This window comes from Panicum virgatum, chromosome 1K, assembly GCF_016808335.1.
Source record: "Panicum virgatum strain AP13 chromosome 1K, P.virgatum_v5, whole genome shotgun sequence".
NCBI classification, from domain to species: domain Eukaryota; kingdom Viridiplantae; phylum Streptophyta; class Magnoliopsida; order Poales; family Poaceae; genus Panicum; species Panicum virgatum.
This window is the reverse complement of record NC_053136.1, coordinates 4,169,793-4,196,956: the sequence shown is the minus strand read 5'-3', so window position 1 is coordinate 4,196,956 and position 27,164 is coordinate 4,169,793. Positions and strand designations below refer to the sequence as shown.

General features: G+C 44.2%; 3 protein-coding genes, 3 long non-coding RNA genes and 1 pseudogene across 10 annotated transcripts; 3 read left to right on the top strand and 4 right to left on the bottom strand.

Moving 5' to 3' along the window:
• The first annotated feature begins 291 nt into the window (after nucleotides 1-291).
• LOC120648024 (tyrosine-sulfated glycopeptide receptor 1-like) lies at nucleotides 292-3,453 on the top strand. The gene has a single exon (XM_039924810.1). It carries the CDS (start codon nucleotides 292-294, stop codon nucleotides 3,451-3,453), a length of 3,162 nt encoding a protein of 1,053 aa, XP_039780744.1.
• Nucleotides 3,454-7,380: 3,927 nt separating this feature from the next.
• On the top strand, nucleotides 7,381-16,374 carry LOC120652502 (annotated as a pseudogene).
• LOC120652731 lies at nucleotides 8,879-11,487 on the bottom strand. The gene is made up of 3 exons (XR_005666647.1): nucleotides 11,375-11,487; nucleotides 9,837-10,606; nucleotides 8,879-9,645 (listed from the first exon to the last, which is right to left on the bottom strand). It is a non-coding gene; the product is annotated as an uncharacterized LOC120652731 (long non-coding RNA).
• On the bottom strand, nucleotides 11,868-13,137 carry LOC120652586. Its single transcript, XR_005666626.1, has 2 exons — nucleotides 12,632-13,137; nucleotides 11,868-12,501 (listed from the first exon to the last, which is right to left on the bottom strand). It is a non-coding gene; the product is annotated as an uncharacterized LOC120652586 (long non-coding RNA).
• Nucleotides 16,003-16,942, bottom strand: LOC120652644. 2 transcript variants are annotated; one of them, XR_005666634.1, is made up of 3 exons: nucleotides 16,811-16,942; nucleotides 16,557-16,704; nucleotides 16,003-16,141 (listed from the first exon to the last, which is right to left on the bottom strand). It is a non-coding gene; the product is annotated as an uncharacterized LOC120652644 (long non-coding RNA). The 2 variants fall into 2 exon arrangements; XR_005666640.1 differs by having other exon boundaries at nucleotides 16,007-16,141; nucleotides 16,567-16,704.
• An 805-nt stretch (nucleotides 16,943-17,747) lies between these two features.
• Nucleotides 17,748-22,629, bottom strand: LOC120652373. Of its 2 annotated transcripts, none has more exons than XM_039930278.1 (12): nucleotides 22,210-22,629; nucleotides 21,980-22,112; nucleotides 21,483-21,566; nucleotides 21,272-21,388; nucleotides 20,954-21,151; nucleotides 20,665-20,805; nucleotides 20,093-20,580; nucleotides 19,318-19,417; nucleotides 19,081-19,140; nucleotides 18,913-19,005; nucleotides 18,713-18,832; nucleotides 17,748-18,472 (listed from the first exon to the last, which is right to left on the bottom strand). In XM_039930278.1, the coding sequence occupies exons 1-12, from the start codon at nucleotides 22,272-22,274 to the stop codon at nucleotides 18,104-18,106; spliced, it is 1,968 nt and encodes a 655-aa protein (XP_039786212.1). In that variant the 5' UTR covers nucleotides 22,275-22,629; the 3' UTR covers nucleotides 17,748-18,103. The 2 variants fall into 2 exon arrangements, with proteins under 2 accessions (XP_039786212.1, XP_039786142.1); XM_039930208.1 differs by having other exon boundaries at nucleotides 20,665-20,868; nucleotides 22,210-22,274.
• Nucleotides 22,630-23,528: 899 nt separating this feature from the next.
• On the top strand, nucleotides 23,529-26,392 carry LOC120652221 (protein YELLOW LEAF 1, choloroplastic-like). Of its 3 annotated transcripts, none has more exons than XR_005666515.1 (6): nucleotides 23,529-23,691; nucleotides 23,806-23,921; nucleotides 24,586-24,671; nucleotides 25,673-25,760; nucleotides 25,913-26,183; nucleotides 26,219-26,392. XR_005666515.1 is itself a non-coding variant. In XM_039930110.1 (6 exons), the coding sequence occupies exons 2-5, from the start codon at nucleotides 23,846-23,848 to the stop codon at nucleotides 26,131-26,133; spliced, it is 471 nt and encodes a 156-aa protein (XP_039786044.1). In that variant the 5' UTR covers nucleotides 23,529-23,691; nucleotides 23,806-23,845; the 3' UTR covers nucleotides 26,134-26,158; nucleotides 26,201-26,392. The 3 variants fall into 3 exon arrangements, 2 of the variants coding, with proteins under 2 accessions (XP_039786044.1, XP_039785947.1); XM_039930110.1 differs by having other exon boundaries at nucleotides 25,913-26,158; nucleotides 26,201-26,392; XM_039930013.1 differs by having other exon boundaries at nucleotides 25,913-26,372.
• Nucleotides 26,393-27,164: the final 772 nt, after the last annotated feature.

Below are 27,164 nucleotides of genomic sequence, written 5' to 3'. Positions count from 1 at the left end.
GGTCAGAAAGATTGGTCAGTTGGACTTCTTCATGGATGATTGCAGCATACATCAATCAAATGTCAAAGTTTGAATAAACAAGCAGGTTTATCTGTTGCATAAAATACAGTCACATGGCGTCTTATCATTGACTCTGTTTTTCTTTGTGCTAACCACGACTAGAAAGAAATCTGCAAGATGGAAGCAAGAGCAGCCTCCTTCTACCTGATGCTGTTTCTCGACCATTGGTATTTTGTCTAGGCAGGACACAGCTTAAGCATCTAGTTTCAGTGGTAGTTTCAATAAGAAGCCATGCAATTACTCCATTTTTCATACAAGAAATGCAGCAGAAGATTACCCATACCTTTTCTTGGCCTTGCTCTTTTGCTGTTCATCTGCTTGGCCACCCCCACAAGTTGCTGCACAGAGCAGGAGAAGGCCTTTCTCCTGCAGTTCCTTGCTGGGCTGTCGAATGATGTCGGCTTAGCCAAGTCATGGCAGGGAGGCACAGATTGCTGCAAATGGGAAGGCATCACCTGTAACAGAAACAGGACAGTCATTGAGGTCTCTCTGGCTTCTAGAGGACTTGAAGGGCGCATCACAGCATCTCTGAGCAACCTCGCTGGCCTTCAGCATCTTAACTTGTCCTACAACTCTCTGTCTGGTGACCTGCCGCTGGAATTGTTATCATCAAGCAGCATAATTGCCCTCGATGTCAGCTTTAACCAACTCAGCGGAGAGCTGCACGAGCTGCCATCTTCAACCCCTGGCCAGCCTCTACAGGTACTTAACATCTCAAGTAACATGTTTACAGGGCAGTTTACATCAATAACATGGAAGGCGATGGAGAATCTGGTTGCGCTCAATGCCAGCAACAACAGCTTTACTGGGCAGATACCGACACAATTCTGTAACATATCTCCATTTCTTGCTGTGCTTGATCTAAGCTACAACCAATTCAGTGGCACAGTCCCCCCAGGGCTTGGTAACTGCTCCATGCTGCGAGTGCTCAAGGCTGGCCACAACAACCTCATTGGGACACTCCCTGATGAACTCTTCAATGCTACCTTGCTAGAGCACCTGTCTTTCCCTAACAACTATTTGCAAGGAACACTTGATGGTAAACGCATAATCAACATCAGGAATCTGTCTACACTTGATCTTGGAGGCAACAACTTCATTGGTGATATCCCAGATTATATTGGTCAGCTCAAGGGATTGGAGGAGCTCCATTTGGACCACAACAACATGTCAGGAGAGCTACCATCATCACTGGGCGGCTGCACAAATCTCACAACCATCGACCTCAACAACAACAATTTCAGCGGAGAACTCAACAAGGTCAATTTCTCCAACTTACCCAATCTAAAAACCTTAGATCTTATGCGGAACAGTTTCAGTGGCGAAATTCCAGAAAGCATATACTCATGCTACAAACTAACTGCACTGCGTCTATCTTCAAACAATTTCCATGGCCAGTTATCGAAGGGACTAAGCCATCTGAAGTCACTCTCCTTCCTATCACTTACTGGCAACAGTTTTACAAATTTAACAAATGCACTTCAGATACTAAAGAGCTCCAAGAATCTCACCACTCTTCTTATTGGAAACAATTTCATGCATGAGACCATGCCTGACGATGACAGCATTGATGGTTTTGTGAATCTTCAGGTTCTTTCAATAAGTGAATGCTCATTGTTGGGGAAAATACCTCATTGGTTATCAAAGCTCAGAAATTTGGAGATGTTATTTTTACAGAGCAATCAACTAACTGGAACAATACCTGACTGGATAAGCAGCCTAAACTTCCTGTTCTATGTTGATATATCAAATAACAATTTGACTGGGGAAATTCCTACAGCGTTAACAGATATGCCAATGCTAAAATCAGACAAGACTGCTGCAAGTTTGGATCCGAGAGTCTTTCAACTACCAATTTATGTAGATACGTCACTTCAATACCGCAAGGCCAATGCTTTTCAAAAAGTGCTCAATCTAGGAAACAATAACTTCATTGGTGTGATCCCTCCGGAGATAGGTCTCTTAAAAGAGCTCCTTTCACTAAATTTGAGCTTCAACAAATTATATGGAGAAATCCCCCAATCGATCTGCAACCTCACAAACTTGCTGGTGCTTGACTTATCAAGCAATCATCTAACTGGCCGAATCCCAACCGAGATGAACAATCTACACTTCCTTTCTAAGTTTAACGTTTCTTCCAATGACCTGGAAGGGCCTGTGACAACCACAGGCCAATTTAGTACATTCACAAATGCTAGCTTTGATGGCAACCCAAAGCTCTGTGGTCCTACACTTATTCGCCATTGCAATTCAGCAGAAGCACATTTCACCTCCAAGAAACAACATAAGAAGGTCATATTTGCACTTGCATTTTCTATATTTTTCATAGCTATTGCCGTCCTACTCCTTGTTTGTCTTCTTGCCTTGTCCCGGGCAACAAGTTCCAGGACCAAAAACAGGAGCACCGATGATAGCGACATAGAAGTGCTATCATTCAACTCCAATTCGGAGCATTCATTGGTGATGATGCCAGGAAGAAAGGGAGACGAAAACAAGCTCACATTCACGGACATTATGAAGGCAACAAATAAATTTGGCAAGGAGAACATCATCGGATGTGGAGGCTATGGACTAGTATTCAAGGCCGAGCTACCCGATGGATCCAAGCTTGCAATTAAGAAGCTTAACGGCGAGATGTGCCTTATGGAAAGGGAGTTCACTGCAGAGGTTGAAGCACTATCCATGGCCCAGCATGAAAATCTTGTGCCACTGTGGGGTTATTGCATCCATGGAAACTCGAGGTTCCTCATATATTCTTTCTTAGAGAATGGCAGTTTGGATGATTGGCTTCACAACAGAGATGATGATCCTGGAACATTTCTTGACTGGCCGGTGAGGCTCAAAATTGCACAAGGAGCTAGCCGTGGCCTTTCTTACATCCATGATGTCTGCAAGCCGCACATTGTCCATCGTGACATCAAATCCAGCAACATCCTACTTGACAAAGAATTCAAAGCTTATGTTGCAGATTTTGGGCTGTCAAGACTGATCCTTCCGAACAAAACTCATGTCACGACCGAATTGGTTGGCACTCTTGGTTACATTCCACCTGAGTATGGCCAAGGGTGGGTAGCTACTCTAAGAGGTGATATATACAGTTTTGGAGTTGTCCTCCTTGAGCTGCTTACAGGAAAACGACCTGTTCCGTTCCTGTCCAGATCAAAAGAACTTGTCCCATGGGTGCTGGAGATGAGGTCTCGTGGGAAGCAGATTGACGTCCTAGATCCAGTGCTACGAGGCACAGGGCAAGAAGATCAAATGCTGAAGATGCTTGAAGTTGCTTGTAAGTGTGTGAACCATAACCCGTCTATGAGGCCAAGTGTCATGGAAGTAGTCTCATATCTGGAAAGCATTGATGGTGGCCTGCAGACCCAAAAGTCAGTCTACAAATGATAACATTGTAGTTCAGCTGCATATAGAGTTATAGACATATGTCAGATCTCTTTTCAGTGAATTTACTAGTTTTGGCTTTAAGTGAGTACCGATGTAGTGCATCATGTACAGTTTCTTGCACATTTTCAATGTTTTTTTTTTTCTAAGAAAAGCATCCATCCCTCCCCCCCCCCCCCCCCCCCCCCCCCCTTCCCCTGTTCTTTGTAGAAGTACTCCGTAACATATTCTCTGATCAGTTACTGAAGGCACCATGGCAAAGTAAAAGCAAGAGAAAACAACTGCCATCTTCACGGACTTCCTTACTAGCTGAAGTACTTGTAGTCTGATACTAATGCGTTCAGGTGCTTTCATCCAGTTCTTTGGCTTTGATCCATAGAATTCAGAACCACTGGGGCTTAAAATTAAGATGTGGAATGAGTAACGCCAATAGTGTCTCTGTGTCTGGTTCAAGTATTAAATGAAATGGCAGTGCTGTGCATTATTGTGTTTGGTTTTGTGACTGCAGTCGCCAAATGAATCTGGACATGAATCTCGATAACCCAGAGCACGACAGTGCGAGTACCAACCATGCAGAAGAAGTTTGACACGGTGAGGAAACCAGGCAATTGCAGCATACCTGTTATCTGACCGTGCGCCCGTCGTCGACGACCTGCTCGGCGCACGTGTCCGTACGAACCTTTGGACAACCATCGTCTACGTCCAAGCCATGGAGCCGAAGTGACGGGCCCCGCCTCTGCATTTCATCGAGCAGCTTGAGCGCGCTGCTACGCTTGACCGAGACGGCGGCGGCGCGTTCCACGCGCCAGAACTAGCATTGCGTCGCGCAGCCCCAGGACGCCGCGGACGCACGCGCGGCCGCGGCATGACCGGGGAACAAGACGTGGTGGTGGTGGACATGGACTGGTTGGCTGAGGGAGGAGGAGGGTGCGAGGGGCTACTGCTGAGTTCACCTGTGATGCCTGCGGCCCGCCCGATGATGGAAGAAGCATGGCGCCGCGGGTGCCATCGCTGGCACAGAGTCTGGGCGTGTACGATCTGCGGGAGGAGGGAGGCTGCAAGAAGCATGGGCGATGGGGTAGCCGGCGTTCGACGATGGCAGCGCGACCTCGCCGGCGGCCATCTCCTGTTAATAAAAAACGCGCTGTCGTAAATAAAAAAAATCGCCGGCGGCCAGAAGATTTTACGTGCTCCCTCCGTTTCAAATTATAAGTCATTCCATGAATTCTTGGAGAGTTAAACCATCTCAAAATTTGGCCAAAATTATAGAGAGAAATATAAAAATTTATGACATCAAATAGGTGTTATAAAAATATAGCTAACAAAAAATCTAATGATATTTAATTGGTATCATAAATATTATTATCTTGTCATATAAATTTGGTCAAACTTAAAAAAAATTGACTCTTCAAGATTCTTGGAATGACTTATAATTTAGAACGAAGGGATAAATTGTAGGTTGTTTGACTTTTGACCTCAAGTTCGACCATTCGTTTTATTCAAATATTTATGCAAAATATCACTTCTTTTGTTTTGAGTTGCTTTAACCATACAAGATCTTCAAGAATTACTTCAATTTGGCAATGTTTGCATAAATTGTTTGAATAAGACAAGTGATCAAACTTAGACTCAAAAATGTCAAACAAACTACAATTTAAAACAGAGGTAGTACTAATATTCAGAAAACCCCTACTTTGGAACGCAATTAATAAAAGTGTCTGGTATTTTGCAAAAGACCCCCTAGATTTTACAAAATATTCCCTAAATTGGGTCCAATATTATGCAAACTGTCCCTACATTTTACAAAACACCCCCTATTTTACGAAATATTCCGGTACTGTCAATTGCCATTCAGCTCTGTGACTCTGATCAACAGAATTCAGAAAAGCAATCTTTGAAATGCCAGCTCCCAGCGATGTCTGGTTCAATTTTTTTTTCTTCAAAGCATTAGGCGAAACAAGATGTCTGGTCCAAGCATGGACTTCAGAAAAGCAGTAGAGATGTCTGATTGTCAACTGGGGATAAAGCGGCGCGAATGCTTGACCGCAATTTCAGTTTCAATCTGGAAGTCCTTTGAATTTTTGACGAAATGGTTTCACACGTGTTTACGAACCATGCAGAAGTAGGAAGAAACCACGGCATCCCCATCCATCCAGCACGCAGTATCAGCCGGCAGCATGCGGCGGCGCGCTTCTAGTTCTTGGCGTTCCCCTGTTCATGCCGTAGCTCATTGCTAATTCATTGCCTCTCCAAAAGTTCATTGCAAATTAGATCACCACCAAGCACCTAACAATGCTAATTCGAGGAGGAAAATGGAAATCGATTCGTCACGAAGGGGAAAAAAGTACTACCTTAGTTCCAAATTGTATTTCATTTTACTTTTTTAAATCTAAGTTTGACCACTCGTGTTATTCAAAAAAATTATGCAAATATTGCCAAATTTAAGACATTCATGAAGTTCTTGTATTGATAAAGGAACCCAAAAATAAAAGAAATGATATTTTGCACAAATTTTTGAATAAAACAAACAGCCAAACTTGGATTAAAAAAGTCAAATGAGCTATAATTTGAAACGGAGGGAGTATTACATTCCGTTCTTGCACACCACATTAGTCAACGATGAACATCCTTTGGTGAGCCAATTACTAACAAGGAATCAGGCTATACATAGAAACCAAACTGGCTCTACTGGAATAAGCAAAAGACTAACGTTGAATAGCAGGTAAAAGCAAACATGTCAAAGAATACCATATCATCATCCAAAAAATAGTATCTTTTAAAAACTCAGTATTCACATAATCAATGGTGGCTACCAAAGCAGCCATTTTCTTTGCACAAAGGAGCTGAACTTTTTCAACAAAATGTAGCAGCCTCTCACGTGTCAACTGGACAGGGTTGCTCCAATTTGCGTCATTTCTGTTAGCGCGCCCCACCTAGTCAACCCGACCATAAAACCCAGGTGTTATAGTGGGAGGGGTAGGGGCTTTTATCCATAGTCCATCATTCCCCCTACGGTGTGCGAGCCCGGCGTAGCCCGCAGCAGGTTCTAGTGCCCGGCGTAGCCCGCAGCAGGTCTCAACACACGAGAGGCGCAGGGGAAATCGCGCAGGGGAAATCGCGCAGCGGAAATGCGTAGCCGGGTGGGTTCGAACCCGAGACCTCGGCTCTGATACTATGTTAGCGCGCCCCACCTAACCAACCCGACCATAAAACCCAGGTGTTATAGTGGGAGGGGTGGGGGCTTTTATCCATAGTCCATCAGTTTCGATTACAGAATTGATATGTATACGTATGTGATACACTTCCAAATTGCCAGCCGACACCTGATGTCAACTCAAGGAGAAGAAAAAGTATAAGTGGGTCCTCAGAGGGGAAAAAAATCGGCACATGGCTTCATGAACACCACATTTTAGCAAGCGAAACTTTTGATGAGAGAGAAAATGAGACCAGAGAAGTATCAACCATCAGGCTGAGTTGGGGCCAAAAAGTGGCCACATTATTTCTTCAAAAAAAAAAGTGGCCACATTAGCACTGAAGAGTAGCTGCAATAAGTGAAGACCGAAATAATGAAGATAACGACGCAAGTGTATGGTATGAAATCAGAATCATTATCTTAAGTAATGTAGCATATAACGGCTCAATCACATAATCGATGGGTTGGTGGATACAAAAGCAGTCATTTTGTTAGCGCCAAAGGGTTGTGCTTTTTTCTTAGGTTATTATACTACTCTGGCTCAATCCAAACGTGAAGGTCTGACCGTGTGAACGTATGAACGAGGCAGGAAGCTGCTACCTGCTGCCAAAAAATGGTGTGGATGTGTGCCCACAGCAGCGCCATGCAGTACTTGGCCCAATTTTCTTTTTCTGCGACAGATAAACAGGCAGAATCAAACTGGGGCTGCTTATTGTCTCCTTCCTCTTCTTCCTTCCTCACGCTCTCTCCTCATTGGGCCATTGTCTATCTGGCCAGCATCAGGTTCAAGCATCTGTTTTCATGCTGGTTTCTTCCATCAGGAAGCCATGCAGAAGAAGCTCCATTCCTCGTACAAGAAGCTCAGCACTGGATTTCCCTTTCCTTACTTAGGCCTTGGACTTGCTCTTCTCCTTGTCGCCTTTCTCCCACCAGCAAGCTCCTGCTCTGAGCAGGAGAAGAGCTCCCTCCTCCAGTTCCTCGCTGGGCTCTCGCAGGATGGCGGCCTTGGTTTGTTATGGAAGAACGGCACGGATTGCTGCACATGGGAAGGGATTGCCTGTGGCACAGATAGGACAGTCACAGATGTCTCCGTGACATCGAAGTCCCTTGAAGGGCAAATCTCGGCGTCTTTGGGCATGCTCGGGGGCCTGCTGCGCCTCAACCTATCCCATAACTTGCTGTCCGGTGGCTTGCCGTTGGAACTGATGTCCTCCAACAGCATCATTGTCCTCGACGTCAGCTTCAACAGCCTCGATGGAGAAGTGCATGAACTGCCATCGTCAACCCCTAGCCGGCCTCTGCAGGTATTGAACATCTCAACCAACTTGTTTACAGGGCAGTTTCCATCAACTACATGGGAGGTGATGAACAGTCTGGTTGCACTCAATGCCAGCAACAACAGCTTTACTGGGCAGATACCGAACCATCTATGCAGCAGCTCGCCAGCCCTGGCTGTGATTGCACTCTGTTATAACAAACTCAGTGGACGCATTCCTCCTGGGCTTGGTAATTGTCCCATGCTCAAAGTGCTCAAGGCTGGGCACAATGACCTCAGTGGGCCACTCCCAGATGAACTCTTCAATGCTACATCACTAGAGTACCTCTTTTCCCAACAATGGTTTGGAGGGAATACTTGATAGTGAACACATTATCAACCTCAGAAATCTAGTTCATCTTGATCTTGGAGGCAATAAGCTAAATGGAAAGATCCCAGACTCAATAGGTGAGTTCAAGAGGATAGAGGAGCTCCATTTGAACCACAACAGCATGTCTGGGGAGCTGCCATCAACTCTGGGCAACTGCACAAATCTCATAACTATTGACTTCAAGGGTAACAACTTCAGCGGAGAACTTCATAAGGTCAACTTCTTCAACCTGCCCAATCTAAAAACATTAGATCTCCTGTACAACAACTTCATCGGCGCAATTCCAGAAAGCATCTACTCATGCAGCAAACTGGTTGCTTTGCGGCTATCTGGAAACAGATTGCATGGGCAGCTTTCACCAAGAATAAGCAATTTAAAGCATCTTGTTTTCCTGTCACTTGCTGGCAACAATTTTACAAATATCACAAATACGCTTCAGATCCTAAAGAATTGTAGGAATCTCACCTCCCTACTTATTGGGACCAACTTCAAAGGAGAGGTCATGCCAGAAGATGAAATAATTGGTGGTTTTCCGAATCTTCAGATTCTCTCCCTATCTAATTGCTCGTTGTCTGGAAAAATACCTCTTTGGCTATCAAAGCTAGAAAAATTGCAAGTGTTGACTTTGCATACAAATCAACTCAGTGGACCAATACCTGCCTGGATCAAAAGCTTAAAATCACTTTTCCATCTAGACATATCAAATAACAAGCTTACAGGGGAAATTCCAACAGCCTTAATGGAGATGCCAATGCTAACAACAGAAAAGACTGCAACCCGTTTGGATCCAAGGGTCTTTGAGCTACCTGTCTACAAACAGCCATCACACCAGTACCGGATAACCAGTGCTATCCCAAAATTGTTGAAACTCGCTAACAATAACTTCACTGGTGTTATCCCCCAAGAAATTGGTCAGTTGAAATCACTCGCTGTACTCAATTTCAGCTCCAACAGCTTATCAGGAGACATACCACTGCAACTCTGCAACTTAACTAATCTGCAAGTGCTAGACTTGTCCAGCAACCATCTTACAGGTGCAATCCCCAAAGCACTGAACAATCTGCATTTTCTCTCTGTGTTGAATATTTCTTATAATAACCTGGAAGGGCCTATTCCAAATGGAGGCCAACTTAGTACTTTCTCAAATAACAGCTTTGAAGGGAATCCGAAGTTGTGTGGTCCTATCCTCCTTCGCAGTTGTAGCTCAGCAGAAGCGCCAACAATCTCGACAACACAATCCAGAAAGAAAATCATCATTGGGATTGCATTTGGTGCGTTCTTTGGAGTTGTTCTTTTGCTTCTGGTATATCTCCTCACCTCATTCAAGGGTAAAAGTTTGATAACCAAAAGCAAGCCCTGCAACAACAAAGATGAAGAAGCAATTTCACATATGTCTAATTCAGAACAGTCACTCGTGATAGTGCCAAGAGGAAAAGGCGAAAAAAACAAGCTCAAATTTGCTGACATTGTGAAGGCCACAAATAACTTCCAACAGGAAAACATCATTGGCTGTGGAGGCTGTGGACTAGTCTACAAGGCCACTTTACCTGATGGGACCAAGTTGGCCATCAAAAAGCTTAATGGTGAAATGTGCCCCATGGAAAGGGAATTCACAGCAGAGGTTGAAGCACTATCTATGGCGCAGCATGAGAATCTTGTGCCGCTGTGGGGTTACTGCATACAGGGAGATTCAAGGCTCCTCATATACTCCTACATGGAGAATGGAAGCCTGGATGATTGGCTTCACAACAGAGACGACGCTGCCAACTCAATTCTTGATTGGCCGATGCGGCTCAAAATTGCACAAGGAGCAAGCCGGGGCCTTTCTTATATCCATGATATCTGCAAGCCTCACATTGTCCACCGTGACATAAAGTCCAGTAACATCCTACTTGACAAAGAATTCAAGGCTTATGTTGCAGATTTTGGCCTCTCAAGATTAGTCCTCGCCAACAAAACTCATGTCACAACTGAGCTAGTTGGCACTCTGGGCTACATCCCTCCTGAGTATGCACAAGGATGGGTCGCGACACTGAGAGGTGATATGTACAGTTTTGGAGTTGTCCTGCTCGAATTGCTCACAGGAAGACGACCTGTTACGGCCTTGTCTTCATCGAAAGAACTTGTGAAGTGGGTGCAGGAGATGACATCAGAAGGAAAGCAGATCGAGGTCCTCGATCCAGATCTACGAGGCATGGAGCATGATGAGCAAATGCTGAAGGTTCTTGAAATTGCCTGCAGGTGTGTTGACTATAATGCATGCATGAGGCCGACCATACAGGAAGTGGTCTCCTGCCTCGACGGTATTGACCCCAACCTTTGGATGCAAAATTCAGTTAGGATAGAACGCAGTTAACATGATTCACTTGTAGTCCGTTATTTTTGTACAGTTTCTGACATATTGTCATTTTAGGCAACTTTTTTGTAATTCATTGATTGCCTTTTTCCATTTTTCCCAAATCATTTTGTAGCATGAGAAACAAAGAAAGAAAATTTAGAAGACATTTCACGGCTTATCTGCAGCATGTTATTTAGGAAAGCCACACCAAAGAAGAATTGGATTGAAGAGTGGGATCCGACATACTCTCAGGAGTTAATTGCTTGGGAAATGCCCAATTACATAACTAATGTTAACTCAAAAATCAACACAAGGTATTAAAAGATAATCCTATATGCATCATATATTCTACAAAATTAGGAAAAGGCTGTTATATCACCAGTTTAATCATGTACATGCAATAGACAGTGAAAAGGTAAGGAAAACGAGGACTAGCCAGCTATGCCAACAGTGATTTTTTTTTCAAAAACAATGGGGATCAACAGAAGCTCTAAATCTGAAGCTAATCACCAAGTTCTAACATTGCCCTTTTCTGCCACATTTCTGCAGCGACCACATCTTCGTTGGGTTTTATGCTTAAACCCCGATGCCCGATCGGGAGTTCGGTTTGGGATAACACAGTAACGCGCCGCGCCGCACCCGCGCAATGGGCGACAAATTCAGTAGCGCGAACTACGAAGCTACGAACACACATGGATGCTGGTTCAACTAGCGAACGGAGGGTTAAGCTGCGTAGGCCAGACTGACCGTTGCAGCTGCGGCCGCCGGCCGGGTGCTCGGCGGAGAGACCGCGGCGCCGCCGTTCGCCGTCCGTCGCCCTCCACCACTTCACTAGTCACCAACGGGGGAGATGAGAGGACGGGTTGGATAGAGCCCAGTATTTTTGTGAGCCCAGGTAGAGCCCAGTAAATCACGGGCCCAGAACGTATGTGAGCAGTAGGCCCAGGTTCTGTTATTGTGCCTTTCATGGTGTTTTTTAGTTCTCCTTTTTCAGGTTTCCTATAAAAGTCCCTTGAAATTTCTTCCGGAAACTGAAAATCATTAGATAGAAAATTCGCAGAAGAATTTAGGCCTGTTGAGAGGACGAATTTATTTTTTATGACTCAACGCCTTTGAAAATTCTCCAATTTGTATTTGTTCCTCATAGGGAGTTAGCATCAGGTCGTACTTTAATTTCGCAGAAGTCAGTCTCTGATTGGTTTGGTAACTGCAAGTGCAAAATAAATAAATGAAGAACAGATAAACAAAAGGGAAATGCAAGATAAGCAAATTTGGCAGAATATCAGCCACTGGCACCGTAAGGCCCTAGCTACAGTAACATGAACAAATATAAAAGTACAGTGTCAGTTACTCATCACCTTCCAAACAAAAATCATCCACAATAATTAAAACATAGCCGCAAAAAACAAATCCATGCAATATTTTTTCTTCGGAGCTGTTGGCCTAGTCTTCATCAGATCAGATGATTCCTCTGTAGTTTATACACCTCGACCCCCCTAGAAACAGGTACTTGTCCAATGTCCACCGTGAACCACAGGGGCAGGGAGAAAGGAAAGTTGCAATTCGCAGACGTATACATCAGCAACAGCTACTCCTGTACGACGACAACGGCTAGAAAGTAAACGCCTCGGGTCAAGAAGAAAAGAGCACTCGGCGACAATTCCTCCATTGATCTGCCATTATCTTGCACACAACTTGCACCTCTGCGGCCAAGTTGATCGCGACGTCAATGGTTGCTCTGAATTTTACTAGTCTTTTGTTAATGGATGCTTGCCATGATCCTCACCAATTCAGGACTCGCAAATCATGTCTTTTCCTGATCACCGGATGGTGGCACATCCTTGGCTCAAATTTTGTCTGAATTAATAGTGAAGCTGGTGAGAGAAATGATGTCAGGTGGAGTAAAATAAGGCAGGATGTAACAATTTATAAAGGAAACAACAATAGATCATTATTACACGTATTATCGTACTGTTTTGCGCATGGTTGTCAAGTCAAACTTACCAACAAAGGCTCAGACGAAACATCATGGTGTGAACTCAGAAAACATACTTTCAAAAAAAAAAGCTCAGAAAACACTGTAGCACCTAACCCTTGACCCAGATTTCCTTTTGGTGACTGATTCAGAAGGATCAAACAAAACGGAGACAGCACCTTGTCCTGCTTGTCCTCATGCTCTTTCTATATCAGACCCTGTTCCACAGAAGGTCTTTGAGATCCCTGTTTCTGGAAATTGAAAACAAACTTTCAAAAAAACGGAGACAACTTATGCTTCTCCTTCCATCCTGATTTCTGGAAAGAAGCCCTATGCTTCTCCTTCCATCCATCCTGATTTCTGGAAAGAAGCCCTATGCTTCTCCTTCCACCTTCCATCCTGATTTCTGGAAAGAAGCCATGAGGGCAATCCACTTCTCACACATGAAATACAGCAACAGATTCGGCAGAACTTTCATTGGCCTTGCTGCTCTTGTTCTGCTCCTCTTCCCCTCTCTCACAAGTTCATGCACCGAGCAGGAGAGCACCTCACTCCTCCGGTTCCTTGGCGGGCTCTCACAGGTTGGAAATCTCACCTTGACATGGAAGAATGGCACAGACTGCTGCACATGGGAAGGGATCACTTGCAGTCCAGATAGGATGGTCACCGACGTCTTCTTGGCTTCGAGGAACCTTCAGGGATCAATCTCATCATCCCTTGGCAATCTCACTGGCCTGTTGCATCTCAATCTATCCTACAATTTGCTTTCTGGTGGCCTGCCGCTGGAATTGGTGTTGTCCAGCAGCATCATTATCCTTGACGTCGGCTTCAACCAACTCAGTGGAGACCTCAAAGAGATGTCATCTGCAACCCCTGTAAGGCCTATCAAGGTACTGAACATCTCGAGTAACTTGTTTTCAGGGCGTTTCCCGTCCACCACATGGGAGGTGACGAAGAGTCTTGTTGTGCTCAATATCAGCAATAACAGCTTTATTGGGAAGATACCAACTACCTTCTGTTTCAGCGCGCCATCGTTTGCTGTGCTTGAACTCAGCTACAACCAGTTCAATGGCAGTGTCCCTTCAGAACTCGGTAATTGTTCCATGATGACATCTCTCAGTGCTGGGCACAACAACTTGAGTGGGACTCTTCCAGATGTGCTCCACAACGCTACCTTATTGGAGCACCTCTCTTTTCCAAATAATCAGTTGAAAGGATCACTAAGTGGCATCAGCAAACTCAGAAATCTAGTCACCCTTGACCTTGGACGGAATGAGTTCAGCGGCAATATCCCAGATTCTATAGGCGAGCTCAAGAGATTAGAGGAGATTCATTTGGACTATAATGACATCTCTGGAGAGCTTCCATCAACTTTGAGCAGCTGCACAAGCCTTGTAACCATAGACCTCAAGAACAACAAGTTCAATGGAGCACTCACTAGAGTAAACTTCTCCACACTGACCAATCTAAAAACTTTAGATCTTGTGTGGAACAACTTTACTGGAACAATTCCAGAGAGCATCTATTCATGTAGCAATCTAACCGCACTGCGGCTGTCCAGCAATGGGCTCCATGGGCAGTTGTCAGAAAAAATTGACAATCTGAAGTCCCTCTCATTTCTATCACTTGTTAACATCTCCCTTACAAATATCACAAGTTCACTTCAGATCCTTGGGAATTGCAGGAACCTCACAACCTTGCTGATTGGATTCAACTTCATGCACGAAGCCATGCCAGAGGATGATGCAATTGACGGTTTTGAGAATCTCAAGGTTTTTTCCATCAATGATTGTTCTTTGTCTGGAAAAATACCTCCTTGGTTATCAAAGCTCACTAATTTGGAGATGCTATTTTTATATAACAATCAGCTAACTGGGCCAATACCTGACTGGATCAGCAACTTAAACTCACTCTTCTATATAGACATATCAAACAACAGCCTTACCGGGGAAATTCCAATGGCCTTAGTGGAGATGCCAATGCTAAAAACAAACAGTGTTCCACCGAAGGTCTTTGAGATCCCTGTTTATACAAGTCCATCACTTCTATACCGCATGCCCGGTGCTTTTCCTAAGGTCCTGAATCTAAGCATCAACAACTTAACTGGTGTGATACCCAAAGAGATTGGCCAATTGAAAGCGCTTCTTTCACTTAGTTTGAGCACCAACAAGTTATCTGGAGAGATTCCAGAAGCGATCTGCAACCTCACAAACCTGCAGGTGCTCGACTTGTCAAGCAATAATCTTACTGGTAAAATTCCAGCTGCACTGAATGATCTGCACTTCCTTTCTAAGTTCAATGTTTCCAATAATGACCTCGAAGGATCTGTTCCAACTGTAGGCCAACTTAGCACGTTTCCACACTCTAGCTTTGATGGCAACCCAAAATTGTGTGGTCCCATACTTGTAAATCATTGTGATTCAGCTGAAGCACCGTTGACCTCCAATAAACGACGCAATAAGACAGCCATCTTTGCACCTGCATTTGGTGTATTTTTTGGAGGGGTTGCCATCCTATTCTTGCTAGCTCGCCTCCTTTTCTTCTTCAGGATTAAAAGTTTCATGACAAGGAGCAGGGGCAATAACAAGGATGTTACGGAAGGAATGCCATCCAACTTCAATTCAGAGCAATCCTTGGTGATGGTTTCACGAAGCAAGGGAGAAAATGGTAGGCTCACATTCACTGATCTCGTGAAGGCTACAAATAACTTTGACAAGGAGAATATCATAGGTTGTGGAGGTTATGGGCTAGTCTACAAGGCTGAATTACCTGATGGCTCCAAGGTCGCCATTAAGAAGCTCAACAATGAAATGTGCCTTGTGGATAGGGAATTTAGTGCAGAAGTTGATGCACTCTCAATGGCGCAGCATGACAATCTTGTGCCACTCTGGGGTTACTGCATCCAGGGAAACTCAAGGTTCCTCATATATTCCTACATGGAGAATGGAAGCCTAGATGACTGGCTTCACAACAGGGATGATGATACCAGCACATTTCTTGATTGGCCAATGAGGCTGAAGATTGCACAAGGAGCAAGCCAGGGTCTGTCCTACATACATGATGTATGCAAGCCTCACATTGTTCATCGTGACATCAAATCCAGTAATATCTTACTGGACAAAGAATTCAAAGCTTACATTGCAGATTTCGGGCTATCCAGATTGGTCTTTCCCAACAAAACTCATGTCACGACTGAGTTGGTTGGCACTCTTGGTTACATCCCCCCTGAGTACGGGCAAGGATGGGTGGCTACTCTGAGAGGTGATATCTACAGTTTTGGGGTAGTCCTGCTTGAACTGCTCACAGGCCAGCGGCCTGTTCCAATCTCATTTGTGTCAAAAGAACTCGTCCAGTGGGTATTGGAAATGAGATCTGAAGGAAAGCAGATTGAAGTTCTGGATTCAACACTCCGGGGCACAGGGTATGAGGAGCAAATGCTGAAGGTGCTTGAAGTTGCTTGCCAGTGTGTCAACCATAATCCTTCCATGAGACCAAAAATACAGGAAGTAGTTTCTTGCTTGGACAGCATAGACGCCAACCTGAGGATACAAAATTCAGTCAACATAGAGTAAATTACATTATAATCTTACTTCAGTACAGACCACAGAGTAGATGCATGGTTTTCACAAGAACTATTTCTGTTAAATGATAACACTAGTTCTTTTTGAACAGCTTAACCGACCACCGTGTTTTTGTAATTCCACTCCCTTGCCCCCTTTCCTGAACTACTGCCCACGGTGATTCTTGAGAAACAAGATACAATTTTACAATCCATCTACATTTTTGCCTTTCTGTGGACTATATAATGTGCATGATTAATAAAGATAAATACACTGTTCGGTCTTATATAGTCAACTTATTCTCAGCTGCCATTTAACTCGCTCTCATAAATTTCAGATAAAAAAGGACTTGGTTAGCCATATGGGCACCGGGGGTGAAATCATGAAAGCAAACCACAGGTCACCGGCACTGAAATGGCAGGTTCGTCACTGGCTCCCAACGTGAAGGCCCCATTCCCGTGACCAGGGACTCCTCCAATGCGTGATTGTGCAACCTCCAAATAGAGTCCTCTGTTGAACCCTATCTACAGGGATCTCGGAACCTGAATCGATGCATCGAAACTACCGGTAAACCAGCGAATCGAGAAAGGTTCAGCTCCAAACCCTGCAGGGGCTAGGAAAAAAAAGCAAAGGAGGAGATCATCTGACCCTTGTAGATGCCCTAATGGTCTTCCGCGCGGCTGCGCGGGTGTCCAGAGGCAGCGACGCCGCCGTTCGCCGGTACGTGGGGCAGCGGGAGTTCGTCTCGCCGGGGAAGGACGCGGAGACACACTGCTTTTTTTTTTTTGAGGGGGAGCGGAGACACACTGCTAGGAGCCTAGGAAAGTAGGAAGCGAATAAACATGGGCCAACGGGTGGGCCCATGAGAGGCCCAGACGCGACGCGGGTGTTGTTGGATCTGTGAAATTAAGCAATCTGGGCCTTCTTGGCCCATACTTCCTCCATTTCAAATTATATGTCGTTTGACTTTCTTATACGAAATTTGACCATTCATCTTATTCAAAAAAAAATTGTTCAAACATAGTCAAATTTAAGTCATTCTTGAAAAACTTGTATTGACACAGCAAGTCACAGCAAAAGAAGTAATATTTGCACAAATTTTTAAATAAAATGAGTGATCAAATTTGGTGTTGAAAAAGTCAAACGACCTGTAATTTAGAACATGGCAGTAGAAGATTACATTTTCTTTGTGTTTTTTATGCGAAGGACACTTTTTTAATTACTAAATCTGCAATGTCAAACCTGCATACAAAGACATCGTCAGCGCCGTCATACAATGGTTCCAATATTATGGAAAATAAACATAAAAGCAGTTTGTAAATTTTTACGTGGTGTAGAAAACCACAAAAAAACTTATTTTCAACATATTATTTTTTCTCTATACTTAATATTCAGTTTCAAATGGAAGAAGGCAAATCCCTTTCAAGCTGAACTGCATGCATTAAAGTGGAAGGAGAGCTGTTGAGACATAAGCATCAAATACCGCTGACCACTACTTTGCAATTGCCCACTCCATTCTAGAAGTAGCAGTGAAGCACTGTAGCAGAGAAGGTATAGTAAAGCATTGCAGTGAAATGAACGAGCATCAGAAAGAACTCTATGCCCACCTTTATTTTTGCAAAAGTCACAGATCAATTGACCAAGACAAGGAGCTTTACAAAAGGATAAAAGAAAATGTATGCAGAATAAATAAACAACAAAAAGATATGCTATCTTCGGTATGAAAGACAACTGAACACAACAAAACCCAATACAACCCCAAACTGTCACGAACTCTGCAGAGGAAACCTGATTCTGCAAACACACCGCATCTTATGAGCTTGTTGCGTGATTTACTTTACTTCCTCAAAATTTACATCATATACAACCACCAATCTGATGATCCACTGTGCAAAAAGAATGGTTTTTAATGGTCCAAATATACCAACTGAGCTTTATTACCTATTCTGAACACGGCTCAGGAAGTTTGTAAGACTGTTTTGCTTCTGGCTTCCGGGAGCCAATGCTGTCAGGCAAGAAAAGGTACCGAAACTTTGTGTCAAACGCAAGAACAGTGAAACTTCGCACTCCAAGAAGCCGCTGCTTCCTCTGTGAAGAAGAATCTCGGATGACCGCCGCTTGATCAGGTGCGAGGTGATGGCAGATCCAGTCTGCAAGCAGAGAGTCTTCAACAGCTCCCTTAGCGTAGTTCTGCACTAACTTTGGGATCAACAGTTTCCCTCGGTCATTTGTACCAACAGTCGCCTGAATATAGTCTCTCAAAGATTCCTGGAGCTCCTGCCTGACATCTGCAGCAGAGAAAATCCGCACCTGTACGACAAAGAGTGATTCAGCAATGCGAATATAGAGAAGAACGTAGCTTTAGCATTCTTATAATCAACGATAAATTGGACAAAGAAATCTGAAGCATGGCATGTCTGGCTAGGACAAGGATAGCACAGCACAATAAAGGACAAACATGGCTTAGTTTCTCAAAAAACTTATTTAAGTGCAGCATTTGCTGAACCATATGCACATCTTAATAGGACTAAAATTAGCTGGCATACTTACAGCAGGAGAAGAGAACATTCCACAGCTAAGTCCAAACAACACAAGGGGTTCAAATTCATTGATTGAGTACTTCTTGTGATCCTCAGTAACCTTGAACTTATTCAGAGCCAACATCAAAGACTGAAAAAAAGCAAGAGAACAATAAGAGAGAATACAATAAAACCAAAAGGTGAAGACAGAGATGGACAAATGAGTTATACAAGTTGGGGCCGATGCACTGGAGTCTTCATCTTTAGAATCACAAACTCTATTTCTGCTGCACTGATGGATTGGCCACCAACCGTGTAACAGGCCTGAACAATTTCACATGGTTAACAGATTGATGTATGATCCTAGGCTAATAGCGGAGGGTAATACTGGGGTCGAACCTTTTGCATGAGCGAAAAAAGCTTGATGTCGTTTCGAGGAACTCCATATGCTAAATACGCCTGATGGATTCAGATAAACAGATGTACAGGTAAGCAATTGAGTGAGAGCATTGCACAAAATGAAATAAACAACATATTCAATGAGTTGAAACAAGTTCCAGTTTCCAATTGTAAATAGAAATGTAACCCTTGTCTGGAAAGCCAGCGTCTAAAGTAACAAGTCATATTATTACTTACATGCATTATCAAAGCATTGTATAAGTTAATCCAAAAGGCTAGCCGCTGATCACGATCCATAGAGCTAGGGTTAACCTTTGACAACTGTTCCACAAGAAATCTGCCAAACATTGAAATAGGAAGAAAAAAAAGGATGTGCTTAAATATCACCAACATTCAAAATAACGAACTAACGCATGGTCTAGAATGTAGGGCAGTGGCATCCACACCATGTAAAATTAGAAAAGGTGGAACAAGAAAATGTTTGCCATGAGATGTAGGGGATTCACTAATTCACAGATTCCTGTTTGAATAGGGAGGATTTGGATTCTAATATCTCAATGTGAAGAGTGTACTCCTCATCCAAACACCTGCTAAGATCTATTAACTTTCACTGGGACTTCTTAAGATCCAGAGTTCAAAATGCCACAAGAAGTGTCCCACAATGGAGATGAAAAGGTGTGTTCACTAAAGCATTCAGGTACTAACTAGCAAATTACATGCTGACTGGAATTCTTTAACAGCTAAAAATGAGAGAAAAATTATCAATAAACTTTGAAACCTAATTTATTACTGCAAGCAAAAGTGTACATAGAGCATCCTTTTGTTCCCTCAATCCAAGTCCGCAGACTGGTTCAATTGTTTGCATATTCCTTTTGGGAATTACAAGGTTAAACAAAATTCAAATTGTCTTGTATTCTAACAATCTTGTATATATGCACTAATATTTGTAGTTTGTAAACATGTGATCTATCTATTTGGACTTGTAGGTTTAGCCAAGGTTGCAGCAGCAAACCTGAACTTCTTCAGAGCTTCAGATGCATATTCAAGTTGATCCTTTCCAACAGACATCCAAGATACTTCAGCTGCTGAACGATAGTTTCCAATATCCCTTCGGGTTTCCTTTCCATTAACTTTATATGGATCGAAGTTCCTGACCTCCTTCATTGTCTCGTCGTTGTGGTTCGAATCAACTGAAGGACTCCGTAGCATTGAGGGTATTATGGATGAATCTGAGAAAGATGCTAGTGTAGAACCTGATAGACGCTCTGCTGAGGAAGATGAACAATCAGAAGACACCTTTGGCGATATCTTCGAGGATTCAGACAAACGTAGGAAAATGTTTCTCATGCAGCGAACCATCTCCTCAGATAGCTCATTTGGATTGTTCCAAAGATTTCCTCCTTTCATGCTAGTTATCTTCAGAATGGACTGTTCAAAGGATAAAATGTCAAGCTTCTCATCTTCCAAGCCTTCTTTTTCCATGGAGCATGATTCTGGCGTCTGGAGAAAGATAATAAATTCTCAATACTCCGATATGTTTCAAAGTTAGTTCTTAAAACTATAGAGGTAGGCATGAAAGAGAACCTCTTCATCCCGGCGCTTTTCAGGAAGTCTATTCAAGGAAGAATCTCGGTGCTTTTCTAACAGTCTGTTTAAAGAAACTATCTGTTGACCTTCAGGATCTTCTCCCACACCCTGGACATCTTCAGGCTCAGGGAATAAGTCCTGACGCATTGACCTCATTGACTCAGATCCTCCAAACTTCAAATCTCTCAACGATGATATGTGCTAAGATTGGTAATAGAAAGAAACTATAAATGATTCCCATAGCAGAAAGAAGGCGCGCTGGAATATTTACTCAGATGATACTTACTTCTTCCCACGTACACGTGCAAGTTGACAATGACTGGTGGTCATCTGAGGATGTAGATGGCAAGCATCCTTTATTATTTTCAGCAAGTAGCCGTTCATTCCTTTCATGACAAAGTTGGTAGTATAGATCATTTAACTCTTTCTCGAGCTTTGAAACGGTACTCTCCAAGGAGGCGATGTTAATTAGTAGCTCCTGTGCCTGCAGAATGAAAGGTTCGACAAGCACGGTTACTGAATGCCTTAACTGGCTTGGAGATGATACCAAATAAGCACAATAAAATGTGTCAAAATAATCATCAGGGTTATGCAAACCATGCACCTTGTGTGGAAGCTTCACAGAGGACTTCAATACAGGCGCAGCATTTTGCGTAACGGCATCCGCCAATGCCACATGCAGATCAACCTCTTCTTCCAGCTGCCTCTGCAATTTCTTGACCTGCGCAATTTTCACAGGGTTAGTAAATCACGTCGGGCAACACCATTACAGTATAGCAAACAAACAGATCACAGAGTTCATGAGGACCACCCACTTCCTGCTCAAGCTGTGACCTGTACTGCCGCATCCTGTGGCTATCTTCTCTTTTCCCACTACCATTGCTCTTACCTATACCATCCTACAAAGAAGTAAACCAAACACTGGGGCATTAATTCCATCGGAAGAAACCAATCCAAGAACCAATACGCAACAAGATAGTTGGTTGACTAAACAGAGTGAGGTAATCAATGGAAAGTAGGGACGAGGTAACGGGACAGTTCATCCGGGTCCCCCCATGAGACTGTGCAGGGGAGCACACAGCATGGCCGAAGCGGACAGTGCCCTCCGCACCACGGCACCCGCAAAAGGACACAAGCTCTGCTGCATCCGCCGTTAAGTTTTCCCTTTTGTCCACCGAAAAAATTGACTTTTAACTTTTTTTTTTCCTCGACAATGTCGTACCGAATCCAAACAAAAAATTGTGATTTCTGTGCAGGATAAACCTGGGCTAATAGGAGGAAGAAGCAAGTCAACTGAGAAGTGAGAGCTTACCCCGGAGCAGCTGGCCGCCGGCGCCGGCGAGTCGCAGTCCCCCGTTGCCAGATGCGCCGAGCGCTGCAGCGCGCGACCCTGGCCGCTCCGGCCGCCGCCTCCGACACCCGCCTTCTGGATCAAGCCGCCTCCTCTGGAAGAGAGAAATCACGGCATTCGCATAACCCAGGAAAGATTCAGCGCGAGCAGGAATGCAACAAACAAATCAGACGAAGGGGAATCCCACTCACACCGGGGCGGCCGCCACGCAGTCGGCGGCGGGCGAGACGGCGTCCTCGGCGCGCGCGCACGTCATGGGCCCGCTCCCCCCCTCCGCCCTCGCTCCGCGGGCGCCGCCGTGAGCTGATCAGGCGAGGCCTCCGCGGAACCGGAGGCGAATGCCGGGCAATGCGCGTCCCCCTCGATCAGCGATGCAGGAATTTGGGGGTAGGAATGGAGGGAATTGATGGCTCCCGGGCCCGGGAGGTGGCGGTGCCCCGTCGTCGACGTGGGGCGGCGTTGAATTTGGAGCGATGGAAACGACAAGGGCTTGTGGGTGCGCGAGGGGCTTTATGCTCTCGCGGCGTGCGGGCGTGCAGGCTGCGTAGTCGCTGCCACCGCGAGGGGGATGGAGGTTGAGGAAGAGTAGTGGGGGGCGAGTACGCTGGTGAGTGAGCTGTGACTGTGGATCTTGCCGATGCCGGCTGTTCGGCCACGCACGGTCAAGATCATATAATTTTGTCCTAGTGAATTACTCCTACATATCTTTATTTCAAAAGAAATTACATATCAAGACCATATAAACAAGTGATCAGCTCTGATCCTAACGAATCTATAAGCCTAGGTGATGCAAGTAAGATCTTATTTCGGTAGAAAAAAATATCATATAAAAGTGCTAAAGTATGAAAACTATGTTGGACAAAGGTCCAACTCTTAACCTACCGAAATTCGATTTTTGTGTTTTTTTATCAATCAAGTAACGTGGAATTCGGATTCAAAATTTTGTTGGAGTTGTATCATAATTTGGAATGGTGAGTTTTTTAAAGATTTTTTTATAAACTTCTATATCTATATATGAAAAAAAAATCCTAACACTTCTATGGTTTTCAAGCTTTCAACATTTACCGATTTTCTCCAGATTTGCTGCTAAACCTTAAAAGTGCATACCTGTGTTTGTAAAACTTCATACAGAAAACCTGCCAAAGTACACTCGATGCTCCACGATTGATTAGGGATAGTGAAAGACCTAAAAATCTAATCTTTAAATTTTAAGTACCAAACTGAAGAAGTTGGATAACATTCACTCTGTTCGCTGCATCCAGCCAACAGTGTTTTTCTCTCACACCAAACCAGCATCAGCCACCAGCCATCAGCTAGCCAGTAGTACTTTTCTCTCACAATAAATCAGCACCAGCCACAGCACAACGAACAGTCTAATTAGGGTTTACCTTCAGTTTAGAATTGTTGAGGGCCCGCTGGGCTTTCCAACTGCCTGGTTGTTTATTACTTGGGCTCGCAGTTGGGCTGTAGCTAATTCCAAGTGGACCCCCGGTAACAGTACAGCGGATAACCTTAGCCGCTCGTCAGTTGTCACTCGCGCATTCGCTTGCACGCCGCCACCCGCCACTGCGGCATCGCCCGAGCTCCCTCCCTCTCCCAGGCTCCTCCCTTCTTCCATCACTCTCCCCCGGTGGATCGGAGACCGCGAGGGCACCTTCATCTGCGGCTGCAAGGTAGCCACGCTCCCCCTCCTCCCATTGCTCGGCTTCGTTCCTCCGCATGCGCACGCAATTGTTTTCGCCTCGAGTCTGAAGCTGCGTGCTCCATTCTTCTTCATCTTCGCCCAGGCCACTACAGGCTGGTACTAGCATCTTGGCGGTGATCGCCATGGCTCCGATTGCGACGGCGTCTGCTCCGAGCTCGCTTCTTCCGCTGCGCATCGCACGCCAGGGGATTAGGGGAGGTTTGTGCTGTTCATTAATCCCGGCGCCGTTTTTCTCTTGTCCACGAATTGCTGCCTGTGCTAAATTTTGTATTCTATATTGGGAAAAAATAATCTTTTCCATTACTCAAAGGAAAAGAAAATAAGTGTTGTCATATGCGGAGCATCGCTTAGGAACATGGACGAAATGCTAAACCCCTTTTTACTGACGGTTGTGTAACCTTCTAGTGGTGGGCATTTTGAGTTCACTCGTAGGAAACGTGAGTTTGTCAAACTGTTGCTCGTTTTCAGAATAAGGAGATAACGCTGTAGCTGCATTGGAAAATTGGTTTGGATGGAATTCTGTCTTTGTACTGCACCACTGACTAGCAACAACTTTCACAAAAACTTGACTACAGGAGGAGGAGGGTTTTGGGGGAAAAAAATAGCATTCTCAGTATCATGCTAATATTACCTAGAATCTAGGCTTTGTCCAGTGCTAAACTTTGGTATGGAGAGTTTGAGTTGAGCGCTTTGCTGGCAGGTTGTCTTCCAACAATTTTAGTTCATTTTGAGGATTACGGCGGACAGTTGCTGTCCTATTGTTGGTATAATCGTGTACTGTTGAGTATTTGCTGTTTAGAATAGTCTGTCTTTTGTTTACAAAAATTCATGCAGAACTCTCATTGTTGATTCCTCAATGTAGGACAATGCTGGGGAGAACGATCTCTATGCGGTTCACAGTTTCACAAGGCTATTCGCGGCTCCAAAATTTCAGCCAGAGCTTCTATGGTAAGACACGCCTACATGCTTTTTATTTATGATCCAGCAAAAGTTTTCTTTAGTATGGCTCTGAGCCCATGACATGCTTTTAGATCAAAGCATAACATGCATTAGATGGCTATGACATGCTTTCTCCTCTGCTTTCCTCCTATTGTATCTTGATCAAATAGTGTACAGTTTGGCTCTCAACAAAAAAAAAGTGATAAAATTTTCTTTCATTTCTGGTGAACTTAATAAATGATTTCTTGAATTTTCAAGAATTAAGGAGATTTTCTTGAAGCAAGTACTGCCAGACGTCACCAGAGATTTAGAATCAGATTGTCATAATGTGACATCAGTGCCTCATAAAGAAACCATATCTGTCACACACTCACAGCTGGGAGCTAGGGATAGGGGGTCTTTTGCTTGAGAAATAAAGAATACAGACCTGGGTAGATGAAAGGAAAAAAATGAAGGGCTGGTTATTTTGGACTTTCCAAGTCCACTTTAGACCAAGCTTGAATTTCAAGGTAGGAGATGTATTTATTTCTAGACAGAACCAGTACCTGTTTCAATAAAAAGACAGTTCTGAAAACCCTTGAATTCTGGTGATCAAGTTTGAAATGGCAAAGCTGCTTAAGCTTGCCGTTTTAAAGTTACAAGTAAAGGCATATAATTGTTGTTTGTAAGTTATTGGTAACAGCATACAGTTTGCTGGGGAAAATATTCCAGGCATCACATCACTGCAAATTTGGAAACCTTCCAATCTGAATGTGACAAACACATCTCAATTAGAAATTGGATTTATCACCCAGGGAACTAAGGATATGGAAACTTTGCCAAAGAGTGCTGAATATTTGAACTTCGAGGTTCAGTTTGGACCTAGCTTGAATTTCAAGACAGGAAATGTAGTTATCTCTAAAGGAAAAAAATAGAAATTCCTTCCTTATTGTTATAATGGAGTGTGGTGGTCAGATTTGAATTGTTAAAGTTGCTGAAGCTTGTTGGGCGTGTGTTAAATGTCTCTGCAGAACATAACCTGCTGCGCAAACCAGACACAAACTGCGCAACGCAAATCATATTCAGGACCTACCTCTCCACCATCAGGTTCAGTGAAAGGTAATGGAAGTCATCTGTACAAGCCTTGTTTAAGGTGTCTGTCCTACCATCGTTGCAGAATTGAAGTCTAATCAGTGTACAGCAAAGCTGTGCTAGCATTAATTGGCTCGTACCTTCCAATTTATTCATCTGATGATGATCCTGCATTGCAGAAAAGGTGAAGCCAAGGCTTGATGATGGGGGTGTCGGGTTCCCGCCGTTCCGGTTCGGTGGTGGTGGTGGAGGAGGAGGCGGAGGGGGCAGCAACTCCTCCGGTGGGTTCATCCTCTATGTGATTGTCTTGCTCCTAGATTACCTGAGGGAGTTTGAGAGGAACCTGCAGAACGGGTCACGAAGGGGTAGTGACTATGACAACGGGCTGGCACCACAATAACTTGCGTTCCCTCTCAGTGGTTCAAACAGAGAGAGAGAGAGAGAGAGAGAGAGAGAGAGAGAGAGAGAGAGAGAGAGAGAGAGAGGAGCATTTTGTAATGTGGAGACATTTCGGCTAGGCAATGTATGGAAAGACTGAGAATTGTTCTTTGAGAAATGATAGCGAGAAGTGGAAACTTTAGCCATTTGATTGAATGTGTGATGTTAAGATTAAACAAAAAGGCATTGACACTTGAACAATTGAAAGTAAGTTCTGGCTATCAATGGCATGTGATCTGTGGTAAAACGTTAGGATTTAGTGGAAAACTAGGAGGAGAGTTGGATTGACACGGCGAGAACGAGACGGTTGAAGGTCGAAATCTTTGTGATTTTTTTAATTGGTACTTTTTGGTTATCTGTGACGAATGAAGTAGGTTGGATCTGTGATGTTAAAGTTTGAGCTACTTTTTTGCTATAAATGTTGGAAGTTCAAGTTTTATTTGATGGCAAATGAAGTAATATTGATGATGGAGAAATTTTTTAGAGTTAAGGCAGAATTGGGTCTGTGACACCGAAAGATGTTCCTTTCAGAAATTTACCATCGAAACATCCTGGTACAGATTAATACCAGCGAAAAGATCCTTCCATTTAGAAATTTATCATTCCGTCAACTTCCGTTACCTTTATTTACCAGCTTTTCTATTTATTTAATTCCACCGCCCCCATGGGAAATGACTGTCTTGCCCTTTTCCCTTCTTGAATCCAGTAAATGCCAAGCCGCACCCTGGCTCTCCTGTTTGTGCCCTTCCCTAGTGCGGCGGCGCCTCCTCCTTCAACATTTGCTACAGCCGGTGCCTTCTCTGCTCCCGCCTCCTCCTCCTCTAGCCTGATCCCGCCCGCTCCTGCTCCCTCCTCCTCCTCCTCTAGCCTGATCCCGCGCCGCTCCTGCTCCCTCCTCCTCCTCGTCCTCGTCCCTGCTCCTGTCGCCTCCTCCTCCCTGGCTTCCTCGCTGTCGCTGGCAACTCCTTGACCCTGCTCTCGCAGCAACCACCG